We start from the raw sequence: 22,206 nt of genomic DNA on the forward strand, positions 1-22,206 counted from the left end.
TAGGGGCATCCATCTCTGGCAGGTATGGGAGGTAGTTTGTACTCTTGGATGTCAGACAGTGAGGCTCATTGTCAGCTTTCTACCATGCACAGGCCCTGGGCCTGCTGAGAGTAGACAGTGGTGACCAGACACTAGGATACCTGCCTCGTTTGGCAGGCAGGGAGCCAAGGGCCCAGTAATGATATGTTTCGAGTTTATATCTTACAGAGTTTTTCCTGCCTCTTGGGTACAGTGCTGTGAATGACAGGGTTCTCCACAGTTCCCTCCCCACAGAGGTCAAGGGTATTGGCTAAGCTACACCATGGTACAGGCAACAGAACTAAGCTGAAAAAAAAAAAAAAAGACAGGGTGATCTAGATTGCGGAGAACTGAGATGGAAGTGTGCCTATGCCTAGTTTCTGTATATCTGTCCCTGTGCAGCTTTGAGCCTGGGCACCTCTGGCCATCACAGGATACTGGGTCTAGGAGGAGAAGCTAAAAGGCGGCACATCTGAGTCTCAGTATAGCCAGAGCCTAGAGAGGGGGAGTGGAAAGGGGGCTCAGAGACCAGGACAGGAGAGCTCAGGCTCCAGGGCGGGTTGAGCCTTGGGTTGGGTGAAGTCTTAGCAATCCAAGGCCCCGCCCCAAGGCGGGACCCGTGGGGCGGGGTCTCAAGGCCTGGCTTGTCCCGCTCTTCTCCACCCGGCGCCGCGCGCCACCAGGGCTCTGGATTCACCGACGGCGGGTGCAAGGACAGACTGACCGCGGCGCAGCTCAACACAGAGCACGGAGTACAGAGTGAGTATGGAGCCTCTGGGTTTCCACGCCGCGCTCCCTCTAAGTCGGTCATTTTCTCTTGATCGCTGGCTACATCTCTCTGGCCTTCCATATCCCAGTCTTGTCCTTCAGGGTCTCCCAGGGTCACCCCCGCCCCCGCCCCTCAAGCAGGGAAGACTGGGCCTCTCAATCTGGCACCACCCCACCCGCAGTCGCAAACTGCCACACATGCACTCATGCTAGCAGAAGTTACTGCAAGCTCTGCAGAGGCACAGGCCACCCCAACTCCCAGTCCAGAATCTCTCATGCACGCTCACCTCTCCCATGTCCCTCCGCACGTGCGTGCTTTTACACATACTTGCCTGTATTAGGCATCCTTCAGGCATGCAAATGTGTCCGTGTTAAGCACGCGTGCGTTCAACATCCATAGAAAGTTTGGACCAACGCCGGCTGGTTCAACGCCTCGCTTATCTTCATCCACTATTTCACACGCATCTCCCACACAGGAGGCCTGTGTTGGACAATACCTGAAGACACAGAGGGCCCCACATTCAGGTGCACAGACAGTGTCACGGTCCCTAGCATCTGTGGTTCTCCTGCTGAGGAGTGGGTGCCTCAGCCTAGGGAGAAAAAAGTGGCTGCTGATGTTAGTCTTGGCTCACTCTCGCAGTGGCCTGGGGGGCCCAGGAGGGGCTCAGTCTTCAGGGGTGGGCTTGGCTCCTCACCACCTCTTGTTTCTCCCTTCCCTCACCCCAGCCTCCTAGGCAAGGGGCCATCCCTTCTTCCTCAGCTGTCCTGAGATCTTGCCCATCTGCTTTGCGGTGATGGGCACTTGGGCCAGTCAGACGTTGGTTTGAACCAGCAGGTGTTGCATGACAGGTCAGAAAGACAAAAAGGAATTTGTGCTGGAGGGGCTTGTTGCTCAGAGGGTGCTGAACCCAGACCTCCCCAGGGGAGGCCGGGTGAGCTTCCTGGGCTTGGCACTGAATGGAGCTGATGCATATTTGTGATGGAATGACTGGGGCTCTGCACCTCACCTTCTGGAGGTGCCAAGCATGTGTGTGTGTGTGTGTGTGTGTGTGTGTGTGTGTGTGTGTGTGTGTGTGTGTGCGTGCAGGGCCCCCACGAGGAAAGGCAGAATGAGAGATGTTGCCAAGGGTGGTACCCCCTTGTCTTCCCGCCCACCCCTCCATCTAGTATGTAGAAAGCATCTGACTGGAGGCACAGTCCCGCCAGCCCTGGCTGTGACTAGCTCTGCGTGTTTTGCTTGGCTCTCAGTATGCTATTATTGTTTTTAAAAATTTAATTAGCTGCCAGCATTTACTAACTGGCAGCTTTCACAGAAAAGTCCGGATTTCCGTCTTTTCTTGAAAAACTCAAGCTCCGGCAGCTCAGGATTCATATGCCTTTGTGGTGTGCTTCAACCAGCGCTGCTGGCCTGCCTCCCTTAGGGGTGGGCCAGGGGCACCTTTGGTTAAAGTCTCTACCAGGCCTTCCTTCTGGGCTCCTGTCTGGCCTTTGGAAATCTGTTCTGGTTGTGACCCTTTAAATCCATTGCTCTCTCAAGGGTGAGCCCAGGCTAACTTCTGCCATGCCTTAAGTAAGCCTCCTACCGTTGAGGACTTTGGTCACTACAAAGGTGGGAGTGTCGAAGACTCAGGCTTACCAGGGTCCTAGTGATAGGGCAGACATTTTGTGCTGGTCTGTGGGGGTGATAGCCTGGTGTCCCCGTAGGAGGAAGGTGAGAGCGCCTGCTGGACCTGAGACAGGCCTCACATGGCATTTTTCATCTTGTTATTCTGAGAGCCACTCTGTGAAGCTATATCCTGACTGACATGGAGAAGGGAGTCTCAGAAAGAATTCAGCAAGCAAAGGACCATGTTCACACCCCAGAACAATGCTCTCTGCCCTTCCAGCACTGAATCCTGAGAAATGGAGACCTGGATGTCAGTGACGTTTCCTGAGTCTTGTCCATAGCGGACACATAGTAGGTTCTCAATAAATGCTCCTACCATGACTAAGGCATGGAGATTGCTCCTTGAGATCATGACGGAGCAGAGCCCAGGGTTCAGGAATAAGATTACACATAGCTTGGTCCACATGGCCCTTTGATGTCTGATGAGAATGACAGCTCCCTTTCTATGACTCCTGTGGTCAAGTGGAGATCACAAAGTAAACCCATGGCACCACTCAGGTGTGACCTCTTGGACATCTGCTGGCCTTGTGCCTTACAAGCTAGGCTGTGAATGATTTTTTCTTATTTCCCTAGCTGGCTTTGGCAAACAGGACACCACACAGAGAGGAACTCAGGATACCACACGAGCTAAGCTCATGTTCCTGCAGGCAACTGCTAGATGGGTGGCTTAGGGCATGGTGGTCACTGTGTTATTCTAAGCTGAAATTTCTGTGGTCTCCCATGCTCATCTTCCGCATGTGGCTGATTGTAGGTATGCTAAGCACCCCTGTGACATGTGGCTGCCTGTCCATGGCTCAGGGGACAGGAGGAGAGGGCCAGCCATTCACTGGCTGCTCCTTGGATATTTCCTGGTAGGGAGGTAGTCTAGAGGCGGGGCCCTGCTCTGCCCCAACCCCATTCCTTGGACCTCAGTCTTTTCTTTTGTAGAGATTTCTAGCATTTACCAGTGCTCACGACCTTGCAGTGAGGAGGCAGAGATGGGGATGACTGTCTAGCATTTTGTCCTGGCCAGGTACAGATGCAGAACTCATGGGAGCTGGGGGTGGGTGAAGCAGATGCTGTCCATGTTGCTATGCAGCTGATTTTCTAACTGGAAGAGGTAGGGTGGAGTAGGGTGGGACTCAGATGGAAACATGAGAGGGAAAGACAACCAGGCATATGCCCAGGTGAACTGAGAGAGGGGGGGGAGGGAGGGAGGGAGAGAGAGAGGGGGGGAGGGAGGGAGGGAGAGAGAGAGAGAGAGAGAGAGAGAGAGAGAGAGAGAGAGAGAGAGAGAGAGAGAGGTTGTTTTGTTTTGAAACAGAGTCTTGCTATGAACAGGGCTGGTCTAGACCTTATCCTGTAGCCTAGGCTTAGGTATGGGGTTAAGGGGCTCTTTGAGGAGAGATTTCTAAACTGAGATATGAACAATAGTGGCAGCTAGTGCCCAGGATGAGAGTCTCCTTAGTGCTTGTGTGGGAGAAAAAGGGAGGAGGTGAAGCTTTTGTGGGAAGGGGACGGGAGGAACAGAAAGGTATGGGGTGTACAGCTGGGAGTTTGAAATTTCCTGGAAGTTTTTCTGTTTGCTTTATTTTGGTTCTTGAGGCAGGATCTTGCTATGTAGCTCTGACTGGCCTCAACTCACTATGTAGTCCAGGTTGACCTCGGACTCCCAGAGACCTCCCTTCCTCTACCTTCTTAGTGTTCCAGTTGAAGGAGTGTGCCAGCGTGCTCTAGAAGTTCCTGGAAGTTTTGTGCCAGGAAGCCCCAATATGCAGGACCATGTAAATATGCTCTGAACGTGTACAGGTCCAGAGGCTTCATGCCTCTGCAGAATGGTACCATGTGGTCACTGAGCCCGCTTTAGAGCCAGGCCTGGGGTCAGGGCAGGCCTCATCTTCAGAAAATGCATGCAAATGGGAAGTCAGACCTGACAGGGGTCACTAAGCTTCCTGTGACATGAGCTGGTCAAAGAGAGGCCAGCATATTCTTTTGCAGCATATTACGTAACTGTAAAAATTAGAGAGTAGGCTTTATGGAAAGATCTAGAAGGTCTTCTAGAAGAAGAAAACAAGGAGCTGACACTTGTGTAGCCATGCTGCCTCTTGTCAGATCAGAATACACATTCACATGGCAGCAGCCACTACCCCAGGGGAGAGGTATAGCCTGTGCCCACCCGGGAGGGGGCAGTGCTAGGGAGGTGAGACTTCGCACTGTATATCTTCTTATATTTGGGGTTTTGGACCTCATCGGTGTTGTAGGCTCAGAACATGCAGGAGAGGCTGGTATTACCATTAGCGAAGCCTTTGTGTAGAGTGCATAAGGCCCTGAGAGCCACCCCCTGGTGACACAGAAAACAAACCTCCATACATTATACAAAGCGGAGAGCCATCAGTGAGCAGGTGACCTGTGAGGTGTTGGGAGACCAGTGAGAGTTGCTATTCACATCTCTGTGTTCGTGACCTCGATGAACAGACGGACTCCTCCCTGGCACAGCCTGTGAGAGTTTCCACGGTGATTACATTGTATGGTGCCAAAGTCACGTTTTGCAAAGTCTAGCCAGTGAGCAAAAGGAAATTCTCCCCCCTCTTTCCCTCGCCCTTTCCTCTTGCCTCCTTTCCTGGGGTGTGCACTCCTGTTTAATCCCTGAGGACTGTCTGGAATGGGCATTTGGCATTTGGTTGGAAGCCCAGTCCTCACTTGGTCCTAGGCATATAGCCCAGCTCAGGGGGCAGCTCAGACCCCACTCTTACATCGGGGAGGAGCTGGTGCAGAAATATATTCCTGCTTGGCCTCCGATGAGGTTCACAGCTCTGCTGCCCAAATATTCTGCTTCTTCAGGTTCATTGCCTCACTCAGCTTCTGAGTTTTCCTGACTGTAAACTGGGCACTGCAGCCCTTTTCCAGTTTTGTCAGAGAAGACATGCTGCCTTCATACAGCAGGTGCTTCCTGAGCACCCACTATGTGTGGGATGCTTCCGAGCGCTGAGGATAACCCAGTGACCCAGGCCCCTTCTTCCACACTGAGCTTGATCTGGAGGGAGACACAGGTGGGAGGCAGATTAGTACATACATCCCTGTGAGCAGATGGGTGGGGAGGATGCCCAAGATGGGGACTGACAGTGGGCTCAACATTAGGGACCCCGCCCTGTGTGGGGAGACTGCTTCCCAGGAGACAGAAGGCCTGTCAAAACAAGGGACCAGAACCAGCTACAGGATGAGACCTCTGCCCACCCCATGACCGAGCGTTATGGAGGTGGGTGGGGCTGGCCACTGGAGATGCCACACCGATAGGGAGCTCTGATGGGTCAGGGAGAGGTCTGTTTGAAATGCAAGATCCCCATGGCAGTGACAGGGAGAGCAGGCTGGAGGTGACATCTAGGTTATCTCCTACCCCTACTACAGTTGGTGGCAGGGTGGCTTTGCATACTGGTGGGGTAACTGGAGAAGGCCTCAATGGGAGCAGTGACAACTGATTGGTCATACTTCGAGATGGTTGAGAGTCTAGTGGGCATTTTGTGCTTGCTGGAGTTGGGGCTATGTGTTAGCTCACCAAGTTTTCTTGCCAAAGCAAGTGCACTGCTCTAATGGAGGAAGACATCTCTTATGGTCGTCTTGAGGGCTGGGGGCTGCAGCACACTCTACCTAGGTACACAGCCAATGTGGAGGAGAGTACAGGGAGTTCAGAGGTCTCAGAGGCTGACCCATGAGGCAGCCACATCCAGACAAGCCTCAGGGAGCTGGGGGAGCTTCCTGGACAGGGTGCAACTACCATTCCAATGGGAAGAAAAAATGTGAGACTGCGGCCCCAAGAGAGTCTGGCTTCTCTTGGCGAGTAGATCTTTGATCATGAGAGGGGAGGTAGATAGAGCCCTGGGTATAGAGAACCCCCGATGTTGGGCAAAGGGACAGTGACTGGCATTTGAGAATACTTTGAACATGGAGGCCAGACTCTGAGGTGACAGGGTAGGTAGACCAAGGTTCTGAGAGGACATAACTGTTGGCAGTCACACTAGAGAGGAAGAATGGGCCGTAGCCAGCTCTGTTCTCCATGTCCTCAGTGGTGGGTACTACAGGCCTCCGTTTGGCTTGCCTATTCCCAGGGTGCCTGGAGGGTCAGGCTGTGCGTCACTTACAGCCATTGTCTTAGAAGTTACTGTAACCTGGAAATGGTACAGAAATGCCTCTGCATGTGGACTGATTGTTGCAGAGAAAGTGCAGGTCTAAGGGAAGGTTGCTTCCTTCCTCGGGGTGGGAACCTGACTGTATTGTCCCTGGCCAGGGTCCCCACCCACGTCTTCCAGCTGGTAAGGAAATGGTGCCACCCACTGGTACTGGGCAGAGGCCAAGGGGCTGGTGGGAGCCTCAGGAGATGGGGCCTGGTGCGCTGAGCACCATTTGCTGCATCCACAGAAGGACATTGCCTGAGGCACACCTGCTCTCCCAAGGTCTCTCATCCCATTGGGCCTAAGCTGGTTCATCTCTGAGGTGAGAATAACATTCTCGGCTCTGCTGACCTTTGGGCTCAAGGACTGCTTGCATGTAGAAAGAGGCTCTGGTGTGAGGGGGGACAGGCAGTGTGTGGGAGGTGTGGAAAGGGCTGGCTACTTGCCTTTGGCCTTAGTCCCATGGTATCTCTCCCAGCCTCAGAGTCTCCACCTGGAGAATGGGTTGAGTGACAGCCTCCTCCCAGAGATTCATAGAGGTAGAAGGAAGGCCATAATCTGCATGCCCCATCTCCAAACACTCTAGGCAGATGGGCAGCACTGAACGGTGGCTTCTCTCTTGTTCTGTTCACTCCTCTGGTGGCTGAGGTGTCATTGTCAAGTTGATCTTTGGCCTCATGGTCCTTGGTACCCCCAGACTCCATTGTCCCTTACCTGTGACCCTCAGCCTGAATGCCCAGCGCTAACTTTTATCCAAGGAAGCATTCAGGAAATCTAAAAATTTCTGGCTTTAGGGCCGTCTCAGCCTAAAAGCACATCAGAAAGATATTGCAGTACGGAAACCCTTGGGACCCCTGAGCACCCTCCCTGCTATTTCCCTTGGGTCTGACCCATATTGTGAGAACTGACCCTAAGGTCAGTGAGATGGACCGGGGAGGTGGGGGGAGGGAATGGAAGCGGGGGGGGGGGGAAGGAAAGGGAGGAGAGTGAGGGGGAGGGGGAGGAGTGGAAGGAGAGGGAGAGGGAGAACGAGAGAGGGGGCGAGGGGGAGAGAGAGAGAGAGAACACAGTGTGGAGCACGTGGAAAGGTAGGTAGCCAAAGGAGAAGTCCTCCTGAGACCCAAGGATCAGGGCATCGAGGCGGGTGGTCTCACCACAACCTGCTAATGCACTCCGGTCCCCGACGTGCATACATGCATATGAGTGCATACATGCATATGAGTGCATACATGCATATGAGTGCATACATGCATATGAGTGCATACATGCATATGAACACAAGAAAACACAGGAACACACACACATAGACACATGCACCCACAGAAAACACTCCCTCCTTTTATTTTCATTTTATTTATGTGTGTCCCTGTATGCATGCATGTGATTGTAGTTGCCTGTGGAGGGAGTCACTGGGTTCTTCAGCCTCCACACTACCTCCTAATCATCACAGGGCCACAGGGAAGTTTCAGGGAGGAGCATTTCTGGAGCCCTGGGCCACCTGCTCTCAGTTGCCTTGAACCCATGGGTTTGATTTTGAGTCCCATCTTCAGGAACACCCGGTTTGGTCCTGATCCCTTTTCTCTGCCTCAGCAGTGGTGGCCTCTTGGCAGGGTGGGAGGTAGGGTAGGGCTTCTCAGACCCTCAGCCTGATGGTTGTACCAGGGCTGGGTCCAGATCTTGCTGGGCTTTGCACACCACCTGCTTCTCTGGCAATCTTGCGAAATACCCAAATTCCAGGTCTGTGTCAATAATTATTACTTGGCAAAGGCCTTGGGAGTTGTAGAGAAAACAGCTGCCCTCTCCTTTGGCTGGCATCTCCGTCCAGCTGTGTTGGCAGCTGAGGAAGATGGGTGCAGAGAGCCAGTGAGTCACAGAAGGACCCGGGAGGCTGTATGGTTTGGGGAGAGGGGAGTGTCTGTGCTCACCAGCCAGGGCTGGAGAAAAGGTGGGAAGTGAGCAGGTGAATGGGAGCCCATCACATGTGTGGCCACATATGCACCCATGATCCTAGAATTAATCTTCATTGTCCCCAAAAAGGCATTGAGAACGAAGGAAAGACAAAAACTGAGTCAGGGCAGGTGAGAGCCCGACCCAGGCTCTGAGGGACTCTCCCTCCCCCACAAATATGTGAGTAGCTTGCTACACAGTGGGCTCTTGCTGGACCTGCAGTTTGTGAGTGGGGTAGGTTTTCTCTGTAGCCCCCTGTGGGCTTCGAGATGCTATGGGGCTGTGTCATGGGTGGCCATGCTGGCTCCAACCCCATCCTTGCAAAACCATCTCATTCTCTAGGGCTGGCCCTTCTTAGAGGCTTGGATTCCACAGTGTTGGATCGTTTTGTTCTTATTTCAGCATCTAGGGATGTTTGTGTTGAATTTTCTTTTAGCTCTTGCCTGGCAGTATGGAGAGCCACGCTGACTTCCAGCCTTGTGTGGCTTCTGGCGTCTGATGCCTTAGGGGGAGTGGGCAGTGAGGTCTTCTGTTGTACTGTCTGTGTCTGCTTTAGATTTCAGGATTTTCCTGGTTTTATAGTGGGAGGAGGGGGAGGTACATTCCATTTTCAAGGCCTGGAGCAATTTTTAAAACAATCTTTTAATAGGATGGAAATTTTGAGGGGCCCTGTCTGTGCTGTCTCACGCTGGCCTCTGTCAAAAGGCTTTCCATTTCATTCTTGGTCTCCCGTGAGAATGGTGGTGTTCTCCTGCACCGGACTGGGCTAGGGGCTAAGCTCAGAGAGCCCTAGCTTCTCACCTGTGGACACACAGCAGGGGAACTCACTGTGCTGGGACCTCAACAAGGCCAGTTTGACTCGAGGGCCTGAGCTCTGGTGCTGGTCCCTGGGGCAGGGAGCTGTCTGAGGTGCTGGCCAGTGGTGGAGCCTTAGGCTGTGTTGGGGAAATAAAGAACGCTGACTCAGGATTTCCCTTGGTCTGTAACATCCATGAGCAAGCCTGGCTCTTTACCCCCATGCACATGTCCACTGGCCTATGACTCCACTCATGCATTGCTGATGTACCTGGTCACCACCCATCTTCATTCTCCATCTCCTCATCCACCCAACTGCCACCGACAAACTTCCTGAGCCACCCACGAGTCTACCTTCCCATCCATGTGTCCTCCACTCATCAGCAGCCCACCTACTCAGATCCCCATGCTCACTAGTATCCATTTTCTTATCCACCTTTTTGGGGATCCATCTATTAACTCACATTTTCCACCCATATATCCTTCTTCTGATCCTCTCAGCTAACTAGCCACTCACCTATCCACACACACTCAACTCCCCACCAAACCATCTGTTGACTCATCCACTCACTATCAACATGTCCTCTCATCCTCTTATCCATTTACCCACGACCCAATAACCCTCCCATATATCCATATACTCCCACATCTAATTCACCTACCGACTACCTGTATATAGCTTTTTCATCCACCTATGCATTCATCCATCTACCCACCTCCACATCCTCTCACCCACTTCCCTATCTATCTATCTATCTATCTATCTATCTATCTATCTATCTATCTATCTATCTATCTATCATCCATCCATCCAACCATGCATCTATCCATGCATCTGTCTATGCATGCATCCATCCACGAATCCATAAGTCCATCCATCCATCTATCCATCCACTACTATCTACTAACTACCCCTTTAGCCACTTCCTACCCATTTGAGTTTGGCTTTAAGCATGGAATGGGACTAGGGGCTACAACTTCAGAGGAAACGCATCTCAGATTGGAGAAATGATAAGAGGAGGGTTTGGGAACCAGGAAGAGTCTTCTGGTTTGATAGGAATCAGTTCTTTGGAGGGCTCCAGAGGGAGGCAGCTTGGGTAAGATGGGTGGCTCGCAATAAGGAAAAAGCTTGGAGGGTGGTTCTTGGAGTTTTCACGTCAGCTGGGAGGCCAGGACAAGTCCCTGTCTCCCCAGAATATGCCTGTATGTCTATTAAGACTTACAAGTGAGCCAGTGATAGACCGGTTGGAGTTAGCTTGGGTTAGCTCATTGCAAGGTTTGGCTTTTCAATTAGCTTTGGGTGCAGCTGTGGGTGTGCCTTGTTCTGTTTCTCTCTCCTTCCTCCCTCCCTCCCTCCCTCCTTCCCTCCCTCTCTTTCCCCCTCTCTCCTTCCCTCCCTCTATTCCTCCCTCCTTCCCTCCCTCTCTTTCCCCCTCTCTCCTTCCCTCCCTCTATTCCTCCCTCCTTCCCTCCCTCTCTTCCTTCTTCCCTCCCTCTCTCCCTCCCTCCCTCTCTTCCTTTCTTCCTTCCAGCTGAACTGGCTGCAGTGTCTTCAGTTTCCTTCTGAGGACAGGATGACTTCAGGGATTCTTGATTCCTCATACAGGAAGATGGACACTGGTTGTTCTCCCTGTCTCCCCTGAGCTGGGTCCTGTAGGCTCTGATTGACTTGGTGTCCACCACTGAGCACTGTTGCGTGGGAAGTGCTGAGTTGAATGCAGTGGGCCCCAGAGGGTAATCTAGGGGGCTGTTCTTACAAAGGGGTGTGCTGATAGTCACATCCATCCTTTGTGCCCCACAGAGCTTCAGTGTTGACAGAGCGCACTGAGTGGGATCAGTGGAGGCAGCCCAGGCAGGCGGGACTTGGAGCTAGCTACAGGGAGGTCAAGGGTGCACAGTTGTAGGCTGGATGGAGCCCCAGGTAGGAATGCTGAGATCAGTCTTGGCCCGGGCAAGCTCTTCTCACTGCTCCACCCTGGGACTGCTTCCGCTTTGTAGGGTTTAGTAACAGGGGAAGGCATGGCTGGAGCACCCCCAAGCCAAAAGCAACATTTTCTTTTCTGGAAGGTTAATGAAGGGTGCTGGGCATTAAGCTGTATAATTTTTCACCTCTTGTCCTGGTTATGAGATTAGCAGTTCATGCCTATGAATCCAAGGGTCAGCCCTCACCCGACACTTGGCAGACTTTTACTCTTTTCTTTCTTAGGGAGGAGTGGAAAGGGAGGGTGAAGCCTGGCTGTTCCAATGAGAGTTTGTTTTTCCATCATTCTCATGAGCTCACCCCTTTGAAGGAAAGCCCAGGGGCTGGAGAGTGGGTGAGGAGCTGCCTGGCACCCTAAATCTCACGTGGAGCCAAGCAAGCTTATCCAGTTTTTGCCTTTAAAAAAAAAGACTTAACTTATTATTTTGTAGCCCAGGCTGGCCCCAAACACCTGAGCTCCAGCATTTCTTCTGCCTCAGCCTCTCAAATAGCTCGGACCATATGTATATGCCACCATGCCTGACTCTGGGGCATCACTTAATCCACGACTTGCATTTGGACCCAGCATGTCCCTCCTTCTCTTCCCAGGGTATTGTGGGTTGGGTGTCTCATAACATTTCACTCACCGTCTTCAGCTTCCACAATACTTCCTGGCCTACCCCTTTGCTCAAGTTCTGTGCTCCAGAGGACCCCAGACTCTTCCCCGAGTCCCTGCTGACTCCTTCCAAGCACAGTCAGGCTTGGTCTGTGACCAATCACACCATACTGTGTTGTGTGACTTTGGGTCACAGGAAAAGAAGGAAGTAGAGCTTTAGAGAGAAGGCAGACTTGAGGACAGTTGGACTGTGTGTCTCCTGTGCCTTCCCAACTGTCCATTCCCCAGCACCCTGCCCTCTTTTGTTGCCTTTTTCTGAATGACTTGGTTATTTCTTGTGTAAAGCATCTTAGGGGGAAAAGCACATGTGCAGAATGTGCTTCGGTGTTGTTCGGGTAGAGCAGGAGAGCAGACCCTCGGTGGTACCGCCATCATGAATCAAGAGGCTATCCCTGGAAGACACAGTGGCTCTGTGGGTCCTTCCTCCAGGAGACTCGGCCACAGGGAGGCATGGCATCCTATAAAAAGGGTGTCCAGCCTTTTACCATTGTCACCTACAGTTGTGTGGGCTACATTCACAGATCTGCGGGAATCATATGGCCTGTAGGCTGGAGGCTGGACATACCCACTTGACAGACTGGGTTTTTCTAGATTTCCTGCTTTCTAGGATTGGGGTTGTCCTCAGATCTTGGAAGGGGATGTGTGCAGCTTCTCTTTGAATTCCAAGCATGTTGTTACCCAGTGACCTTATGTAAAAAGAGTGTGTGCCCTGTGCTCTGCCCAGCTCCTTGTATACCAGACGTGTGTGACTAAGGTCATTCGTACCGCTTCTCCCTTGCCCCCTGACCACCTACTTTCTCGTTGTCCACTTCTCATCTCCTGTCATCTCTCTTGCAGTTACCCACAGTGATTCAGACTGATTCATGACCCAGGGCCTTTGCACATGCATTTATTTCTTCTGCCCATTGCCATGCCCCAGACCTTTGGATGGATGCACTTTTTTGGGGGAAGGGCTGGGTTTCAGTTGAAATGTTACCTCCTCAGCTCCTTTGTCCTCTTTTACCAAGGGTGTCTAGTTCTCTGTCACAATGCCCCAATTGTCTTACTGATTTCTTTCCTGCTTTTTTCGTCTACTTTAGGCAATTGGTCCCATACAAGTCCGAGCCCCCCCCCCTCTCTCTATCTATCTCGTGCACATTCTTTCTATATTTGTTTGTTTGCTTTCTGGTTGTTATTGTTGGTAGTAGTAGTCCAGCTATGTAGCCCAGGCTAACCTTGAACTCATGATCCTGTGTCACAGTTTCCAAAGTGCTAGGATGACAGTTATGCCCTAGCAGGAGGACTTATGTTGTTCTTGCCCACTGTCCCATCTCGGCATCTGGACAGGGCTGATGAGAATGAGGTGGAGAGGTGCTTGCTGGACTGAAGGACTTGGGCTCCTATTGCCACTCAGGTCTGAGCTCATATCCCTTAACTTCCCTTTCCGATTGTGGCTCTCATCAGCGAATATAGTTAAATGAAATAACCACACCCAGGCCCTCGCAGCCTGATATCTGGCACTGAGTATGAACCTCGAAGCTCCGGACTAATGGCTTGTGCCAAGAACAAGCTTATTTTCTCAGTGAACTAATGACTTCCTCTTATCAGACGAGGAGTGCCGGGTCACCCTCTAATTTCCCTTTTGGCACCGGCTGCCAGGAAGCTTACTACTAAAGTCAGGCTTCGGGAGCAGTGGCTGCTTCCTGTCAGGTCTTCCCTGTCCCCTGTCTGTGAATTAGCCACTCTCTTTTGGCTTTTTTTTTAATCATTTTTGAGTGTGTGGCTCAGTGTCACTAAGAGCAGCCACACTGTTATGTCACCATTTCTGTCTCTAGACCCTTTAATCCTGAACAGAAACTCTGGCCATTCAATACGAGCTCCCTCTGTGTGTCCTGGCACCCGCCATTCTGTATTCTGTCTGAGTCCATTTGCTCTATGTAGTTTTGTAAGCTGACTTTTTAGTGAGTGTCCATTTTGACCAGCTTGTCACTGGACATCATGTCCTCAAGGGGCATCTACATGGGGGCCTGTGCCAGAGTATCCTTGCCGAGGCTGTTATTCCACTGACAGGATAAACGGTTTGTCTTTGCTGGCCTCTCTGTCAGTGAGCACATGCAGTGGTGAGTGTGGGCATTTGGGATTAGTTCTCAAAGACATGGTCTTATCCTTCTGGGCCTTAGGTGACCCCAGGATAATCTGTGCATTTAAAGTAAGTTATGGACAATTTTGGAACCAAGTCCCTTCCCCTCCCTCTCTGGGGTGTGTGTGTGTGTGTGTGTGTGTGTGTGTCTTTGTCTTTCTGTGGGTGCACTTGTATGTCTGTGCATATTTCTCTCTCTCTCTCTTTGTATGTGTGTCTGACTGTGTGTTTGTCTGTGTGTATGTATGTGTTCTGTATGTCTTTGTATGTGTGGGTCTGTGCAGGGCATGTGTTTGCTTTTGTCTCTTTATGTGCCTGTGTGTGCACTAGACACAGTTATGCATGGCTCCAGTTCTCTTCACCTGTTGTCTCCTCAGTTATCAAGTGTTCAAGTGTTGGTCACCGATGACTCACACCTGTAGCTTCTCCAGCTGCTTGCTCTTGACTGGAAGCTGTCTCCTCACCTTAGCATAGCTCTTCCTGGTCTTTGGTAGGGTGAGGGCTGAGCTCTGGCGCCTGTACCCTTCAGGATCCGTTGATAGCATGGTGCTGCACTGAAGCTGGGACCCTGGTTACCCAGGAGCTATGGCCTGCCGAGGCACGCAGTGCATACGCCTCCATATTCCAGACCCGAGACCAATGGGAACTCAGGACACATTTCTCACCATTGAGGGTCTTGAGGAACTGTAGGCTCTTGGTTGAATTTGAAGAGGCTGACACATTGAGGGTGACTAGAGGCTAGACATAGTGGCCCACTTAGGAGAGGGTACAGAAGGCAAAACAGAGGAAGAATGACCCTGAAGTTTAAGGCTATCGTGGTCTACACAGTGAGTTTCAGGCTATCTGGGACTACATGGCAGATTGTATTGCAAACAAAGGAGAAGCCCAAGTCTTTATGGAGTCAAGATTGGAGCTCTCAGATCTCACAGAGAGATAGCAAGGCTAAGTTCAACCAGAGCAGCAGAGAGAGTGTGGACAGTTTGGTGTCATAATACAGGGTCCCATGGGTGGAACTGTGCACAAATGGGCTTGCTGCTGGCTTGTTGTCCTCTGGATGGATGTGGGGATGGGTCTGGCAGCCTTGGGGGTGGCCCCCTGGCCTAGTCAAACTGATTCCTCTTGTTCTGACTAGCCAACGAAAGGGGTTTGCAGGTTTATTTCCCAGCTGTCAGCCCAGCTGTTTGCAAGCCCCAGGGTTTTCTGTAGCCGCCTGTCATTTAAAGGAGATTCCCTCCTAATGCTTGGGAAGTTTTCAGGCATACAGCACCAGGCTGAGGTTTTCATCCAGTGCAGGCTACCAGTTAAAACAGGATTTCAGATACACAGCAAATATGTCCTAAATATCGCAAGGGGTGTACTTACCCTAGACTAGTGTGCATTGCTGTTTGAAATGCCAGCAGGACTGCAGGCTCTGGGTTTTTATATCCTAGTTCTAGCAGGCCTTGTCTTGTCAGAATCAGAAGTTATCAGAACTGGAGAAGCAAAGGACTCAGCTTACTGTATAACCCAAGTCACATGCAGAAATGCTCCCTTGGTGACAGTTTCAACTCCCATAGTCTGATTATCTGCAGCCAGCCTTGGTCCAAAATATAAAGTAGAAAATCTCAGCAATGAACGTCACAGGTTAGAAATGGTGTGAATTCTTGGGGCAAGTGATGTCATCTAGTGCCCTCCAGCCTGGGACCTGAGCCATTCTGTCCAGCGGATCCACACAGTGTTCACTACCCTCTCCATAGTCACTGAATAGGCTGTGGCATTGTTATGGAGCTTGTCTTTAAGGGGTCCCATGTCACTTAATCATAGTCCCAAAGCACAGAAGTGTTGAAACAGGAGCTGACAGTGGTAGTCGATATGCCAACCAGATGGGGTGCTTGTTGAAGGGACAGGAGTGACGATTGCAATAAAGGAGGAAGGTTGCTTGCTGCTGAAAGTGCTTCTGTTAAGTCATAACATGCAGTCACAACAAACATGGAGATGTTTGAGGTCTCAAGCACCCCCTGCGGATGCAGAGATGCTTTCCCAGAGAATAAGGGGATTGCTGGGGACTGCCATAGATCGGCCATTGCTCTCATTGGGGGCAGATCCCACTTTTACAATGGTAGGAATAGTGTGTCCTCTTGGGAACCCTCTGACTTTTCAATGTCCTTGCCAGCTCAGACAACAGCTTGTACATGATTCCAAAGCTCAAGGGCATAGGTTAATAGGCACTTGTCAATCACTTCACTGGAGGACTGTGGTTTGTAGAGGGTCAGGGAACAGTGAGGACTTGAGGAGGAGTTGTGCCCAGTTACAGAGACCAGCAGAAGTCTAATCAATGTCTGGGAACACTAGTGACTGGTATGTCAGAGACCTGTTTCTCTTCAGCATCCTTCTCACCCAGGGGCCTGTGTGAGAAGGGTGTGGAGAGTGTCTCTATTGGGTATCACTGAAGAGAGAACTTTGCTGAGTGGGGCCCTACCCATAAGGCCCTGTGCATGGTGAAGTCAAGGCATGTGTTGTCTAAAAATTTAAAAAATGTGTGTATATAGTATATGTATTTACACATTTGTAAGTGTGCATGTGTATGGAGGTCAGAGGTCAGTGACAGTGTCTTCCTTTTTCTCTCTCCACGTTACTTTTTGAGTCACAGTTTCCTACTGAACCTGGAGCTCACTGATTCAGCTGGGATGGCTGACCAGAAAGCCCCAGGGATGCTTCTGTATCTTGGTCCCCAGTGCTGGGGTCACAGGCATGTGTGGCTGCACCCAGATTCTTAGATGGGACCTGGGGATCAAACTGAGGCCCTTGAGCTTGGGAATCATGTAAGGCTGGCCCAACCCCCAGCTCTCCGAACATGTGTCTTTCTGTCTCAGGAACACGTTTGCTTTGTACATGTTGGCCTGCCGCAGTGACTGTGTTTCTGTTCTTTTTCCTTCCCTTCCCACTTTGCGGTTCATTTTGAAGGTACCCTGGGTCCCTGCTTTCCATGTTGTGGGGTACATCAAGGGGTGTAGCTCTTAGGCTGCAGGCAGGACAAAAATGGAGCTGTGGCCACTTGGGTCTGGAGGACAAGGGGCAGCCAAGAGGAACCAACAATAGCTATGAAGGAGGAGGGAGAGTTGGGGAGCAGGAGTTGTGGCCATGGAGAAAGAACCACTGCTATAATATCCCTGAGAGAAGGAGGGGAAAAGGTAAGGAGTGGACACACCCAGCCTCTCTGTTCCTCCCTCTGACAGGACAGAAAGTTGGAGAACCAAGATGGGGTTGCAGCCGAGTCCAGTTTTCCTGGTGCAGAGCAGCACAGCTCAGGGTAGACAGCCAGACAGTGACTCACCTCGCACAGTGGTACCATCATCCCACAGACCAGCCCGGTGCTCCCTGGGTGTGGAGCGTGTGCCAGCTACATATGGTGCCATGTAGCATGGAGGCGCCAGGGTACACTGGATGGAGCTGTCCTCACAGGATGCTGTTCCAGCATAAGTCCTATGTGCACTTCACCTCTGGAGGGTGGGGCTCACAGGGAAACTGGGACACCCCAGCTATGTATGGTTGAGACCTTACTCTGGAGCATTCATCCATGAGGTAAGAGCCAGCTGAGAAGGCGTGTGAAGGCCCCGGAGTTCACTGGAGTTTTGTGGAGGCTGCTTGGCTCTCCCTTTCCCTTCCTCCTCTGACCTCTGTTTTTTTTTGGGGGGGGGTTCAGGACTTAGTTGGGATGAGCCCTCAGGACACCAAAGATCCTTCAGATTCTGTAGGTGGCATGGGCACAGGCTCCTTCCTCCTGTGTTATTTTTATGGGATGTGTGCTTCCTGACATCCCAAATCCTGCCTGGCCCAGTCCCTCAGGTCCCCCAGTATATCTGTGGACCTCCATATGTCTTCTTGGCTCCAGGACCCTTGCTCCTTTCCCTGCCTGACTAAATCCTGTCTGTTCACAGACTCCTTGGACTCAATCTTCACAGTCGCAGCCCTCCACCCTGACCCTGCACCTCCCATCCCCGCCTCAGTCTTTGTTGTTCTCTCTACCATTCCACACTTCCTGCTCTGTCCTGCTCTGTGCTGCACTCACCAGAGCATCCACACAGTTGTCAGGCCCCTGGGCTGCTGGCACCCCACATGTCCCTCAGCAGCAGAATCCTGGCCTGCTTTTGCCACTCTTTCCCAACTTGCCTGTTTCCAGGCACCCCCAAGGCTCCCCCTCCCATCTAAGTTCCTCATCTGCTTCCCGCTGCTCCTGCCTTTAGCCTGTGGACTTGCAGTCCAGAACCTGTAGCACTTTGCCTCCAGCAAGCCTCAGTCAGATGCCACCCCCTGAAACCTTCAGAAACCTTCCCTGGCCCCCTGAGATAGCAGGCTTCACAACCTGACCCTTCCCAATTTCTCTCTGACACAGATGGGTGCATAGCACCTACCCTGGGGACCATCAGCTCTGGGAGTTTACCAGGCTTCCTGTCTACCTTGCTGGTGGGGTGCCTGAGTGCCACCAGCAAGCTGCTCAGGGAGGCACAACACAGTCCCTAGTAGGGGTCTCAGGCTGTCTTTCCTCAGATGAGAAAGAACAGAGGCTGAGTTGGATGTTCTGGTTCAGTCGCCTGTGTGCCCAGATGCTGCTGGGGTACTGCCGGGAGTTGGGACCAGGGGTGGGGGTGAGGGTGTCTGTGGTCTGAGCTTCCCGGCAGGGGGTCTACCTGCTAGGCAGGAAGGGCTTGGCTGAGCCTGGGATGGGGGCCAAATCTGCTTTGGTTCTTAGTGGTAGGAGAGAGAAAGCCTCCAGGAGATTTAGGTGTGGCTCTTTACAATGAACACCCCCACCCCCGCCATGATCCTTGATGTTGGAGACGGTCCTTGCTCATCCAAACTTTTATTTGATGGAGGATGTAAATGCAGACACCTTACTAAGGGTAAATCACGGATTAAATATCTTTTGTGGAAAGGAATACTCAGGAAGATACCTCATAGCATGGAGAACTCCAGGTTTTTATGCTATGTGACCAATTATCATGGTCTTCTCAGTGGGGTGTCCTGGTTACGTGTGGCAGATCAGGTAGTTTGTCTGAGACCTGGCTCCATGCCTGCTGTTCTCAATTCTGAGAGTCCCCGGGGTTTGAGCTGCTCAACCTTACCAGTCCTGCTGTCTGGTGGCACGGTCCACTTGCCCCAGAGGAGGTCAGCCAGGAGGCCCATCTTACTAGCTGACAAATCCCAGTCTCTGGATGTGCCTAGCACAGATTCCTGGTGCCTCCAGCTGGTAGGGACCAGCTTGGCACTATTCCATTGCTGCCTTCAGGGCTCAGGCCACACTGACAGCATTTCTGAGGATAAAATCTGAGGTTGTCCTTTGTAATCACACACATGTGCAACCGTCATGCTTACACATATACACGTGTGCACACATGGGTGTCCCCCCAGATGTGCACATATGCACACACACACACACACACACACACACACACACACAAACACACACTGAACAGGTACCATCAGAAAGAACTGATGGTGTGAGAGCCCCCGTTTGTGATTTCAGGGGGATTGTGCTGTCCAGGGCCTACCCTGGTGCTGAGTCACTCCCTGACTGTGGGGACCTGTAACTTTTGCAGGAGGGAGGATGGTATTTGAGTGGTTGAGGACTTTGAGGAGAGCATGGAATGAGAGGCTTCTGGAAGCCAGACAGGCCGTATCTATGGAAGGCTCCTAGACCACTCTGGTGTCCCAGGGAGGCAGGGAGGCATGACGGGGAGATGGACAAGCGGGGCACCAGGCAGGGGATGTGGGAGGTGTTGCATGGAGCAGCAGAGCAGTGAGGACTCGCCTTGGCAATGGACAGGACAGAGACAGTAAGATGCTAAGAGGAGGTGGCAGGAGCATCCCAGGTTGACCTTGAAGTCCCAGGGTCTCATGGGATAGATGATCTTGAGCTCTGGAGTCTGAGGGCTGGGGGTGCAGGATACATAAAGTTGGACGTCTGTGCCACCCTGCTACAGGGGGGTCTGTTCCTACCCAGCACCCTCCACTTCACCCCCTGACTAGCAGTCAAGTGTCTGGAGGAGGAAAACTGTTCTGGCAACCAAGTGCAGACATGGACTTGGGAGCGTGCGTGCATGTGTGCATGTGTGCATGTGTGCATGCATGCGTGCATGCAGGGTGACCCGTTAGTATATCTGGGTGAGTGCACAGGGAGAGGCCACAGTGATAGACGGAGTGAGCAAGCCCTCATGTGTACTCAGTGTGTGAGACTGTAGGCTAGATGACTGAGAAGGCTCAAGTCACCCCGAGCACACAGATGTGAAGCCACATTGCCTCAGCACCTGAGTGACACACCCTCCTGTTCCCCTGTCTTCCCTGTATGTGTCTGTCTGGGTGTGTGTGAGAGAGAGAGAACAGGGCTGAGGGATGCATGAGTGTGGACTCCGAGGGCATGCCTAGAGGTGGAGATGGCTGTGTGCTGTGTGCAGCAATGTCGGGGCATGCACCTTGTCTCTCTGTGTGTGTCCTTGTGTGTGACAGGCTTCCTCTCTCTCCTAGGGCCTCTTGAGACACGATGCTGCTCCAGGAATCTGCAGGAGTGTGGCTGGCATTGGCTCTGGTCACAGCTCTGACTCTGAGCCCAAGCATGGGCGTCCCGTGGCAGGACTGCACAGGGGCCGAGTGTCCACCGCTGGAGAACTGCATTGAGGAGGCGTTGGAGCCAGGAGCCTGCTGTGCTACCTGTGTGCAGCAGGGCTGTGCCTGTGAGGGCTACCAGTACTACGACTGTGTACAGGGAGGTTTTGTGGATGGCCGTGTACCCGCCGGCCAGTCCTACTTTGTGGACTTTGGCAGCACCGAGTGCTCCTGCCCACCGGGTGGTGGTAAGATCAGCTGCCAGTTTATGCTGTGCCCTGAGCTACCACCCAACTGCATTGAGGCTGTGGTAGTAGCTGACAGCTGCCCGCAGTGCGGTCAGGTGGGCTGTGTCCACAGTGGCCGTAAGTACGCTGCTGGCCACACTGTCCACCTCTCATCCTGCCGGGCCTGCCACTGTCCCGACGCTGGTGGTGAGCTCATTTGCTACCAGCTTCCTGGTTGCCATGGTAACTTCTCAGATGCTGAGGAAGGTGACTCTGAGAGGCAATATGAAGACCCTTACAGCTATGACCAGGAGGTGGCTGAGGCAGAAGCTACTGTGGCCATTGTGAACGAGGTCCAGGCAGGTGCAGAAGGCCCCCCAGCTGCTCTGGGAGGTGGAAATCTGCCACCATCCTCCATCCGAGTAACCCCCTGGCCAGTTGCCCTCCCCAGACCCACGGCAGCTGCTGCCCTGGGTCCTCCAGCACCTGTGCAGGCCAAAGCCAGGAGAGTGACATTGGACATTGATGAGGAAGAGGAGGAAGAAGTGGAGGAGATACTAGCCACCGAACCGCCAGTAGCAGGTAGTCCCGGAAGGCTGGACAGCTTGCCCACAACATCCCCAGCCAGACCTGGTCTCCCTGTCCAGGAGAAGGAGGCTGAAGCCAAGGCAGGGCCTGAGGAAAACCTCATTCCTGAGGCCCAGGCCACTTCTCGAAGTGTCACACAGGAGGGTGCTGCACCTCTGCCTAAGTCAGGCCTGGCTGGTCTCAGTCCGTCTCTGGCCACTGACAGCTCTTCAGAGGATGCACTGAAGTCCAGCAGTCAGCCCACTCTATCTACACTGCCACCTGACCGAGCCCAGGTCTCACCCTCTCCAGAGACGCCTGAAGAAATACCCCAGCGTCCGCAGTTGCTACCTCGATCCCGAGCAGAAGAAGACACAGACCCCAACTCAGTACATTCTGTCCCCAGAGGTGATCCTGATGGTAAGACCCCTTCCCGTGTTCCTGCAGGGCCGTTGAACCTGGAAGGAACTGTCGCCGGCTATCCTATGGGCTCTTCACAGCTGCCATCTCTCAGGCTGGAGACAAAGTGTTACGAGTTGATAGAGGTTCCCACGGCTGCTCTCTTGCAGGCCTAAAACAGAGTGGCGTGGGCCAGGGGAGGTCTCAGCAGCTGCCCTCTCATAGGTCTGAGACAGAGGCACAGAGAGGTCCTTGTTCTAGGAGGTCCAGGGCCCCTGGTGGGCTCTGGCTGAAGGCACAGAAGGTTTTCTTCATGAGAATATAGCCCAATCCTGTCTAT

At 52.4% G+C, this 22,206-nt stretch overlaps 1 protein-coding gene across 2 annotated transcripts in view; it reads left to right on the forward strand.

Annotated features, from left to right (window-relative positions):
• The first annotated feature begins 504 nt into the window (after window positions 1-504).
• Fbln2 (fibulin 2) overlaps window positions 505-22,206 on the forward strand; it is a 59,567-nt gene continuing 37,865 nt past the window's right edge. Inside the window, exons 1-2 of one of the 2 annotated variants that reach the window (XM_006236924.4) lie at window positions 505-777; window positions 20,596-21,887. In XM_006236924.4, the coding sequence (XP_006236986.1) occupies window positions 20,612-21,887 (1,276 nt within the window). In that variant the 5' untranslated portion in view covers window positions 505-777; window positions 20,596-20,611. The remainder of the gene's footprint in view (window positions 778-20,595; window positions 21,888-22,206) is intronic. The other variant, NM_001100490.1, reaches the window with a different exon arrangement.

Source organism: Rattus norvegicus, chromosome 4 (genome assembly GCF_036323735.1).
Source record: "Rattus norvegicus strain BN/NHsdMcwi chromosome 4, GRCr8, whole genome shotgun sequence".
NCBI classification, from domain to species: Eukaryota; Metazoa; Chordata; class Mammalia; order Rodentia; family Muridae; genus Rattus; species Rattus norvegicus.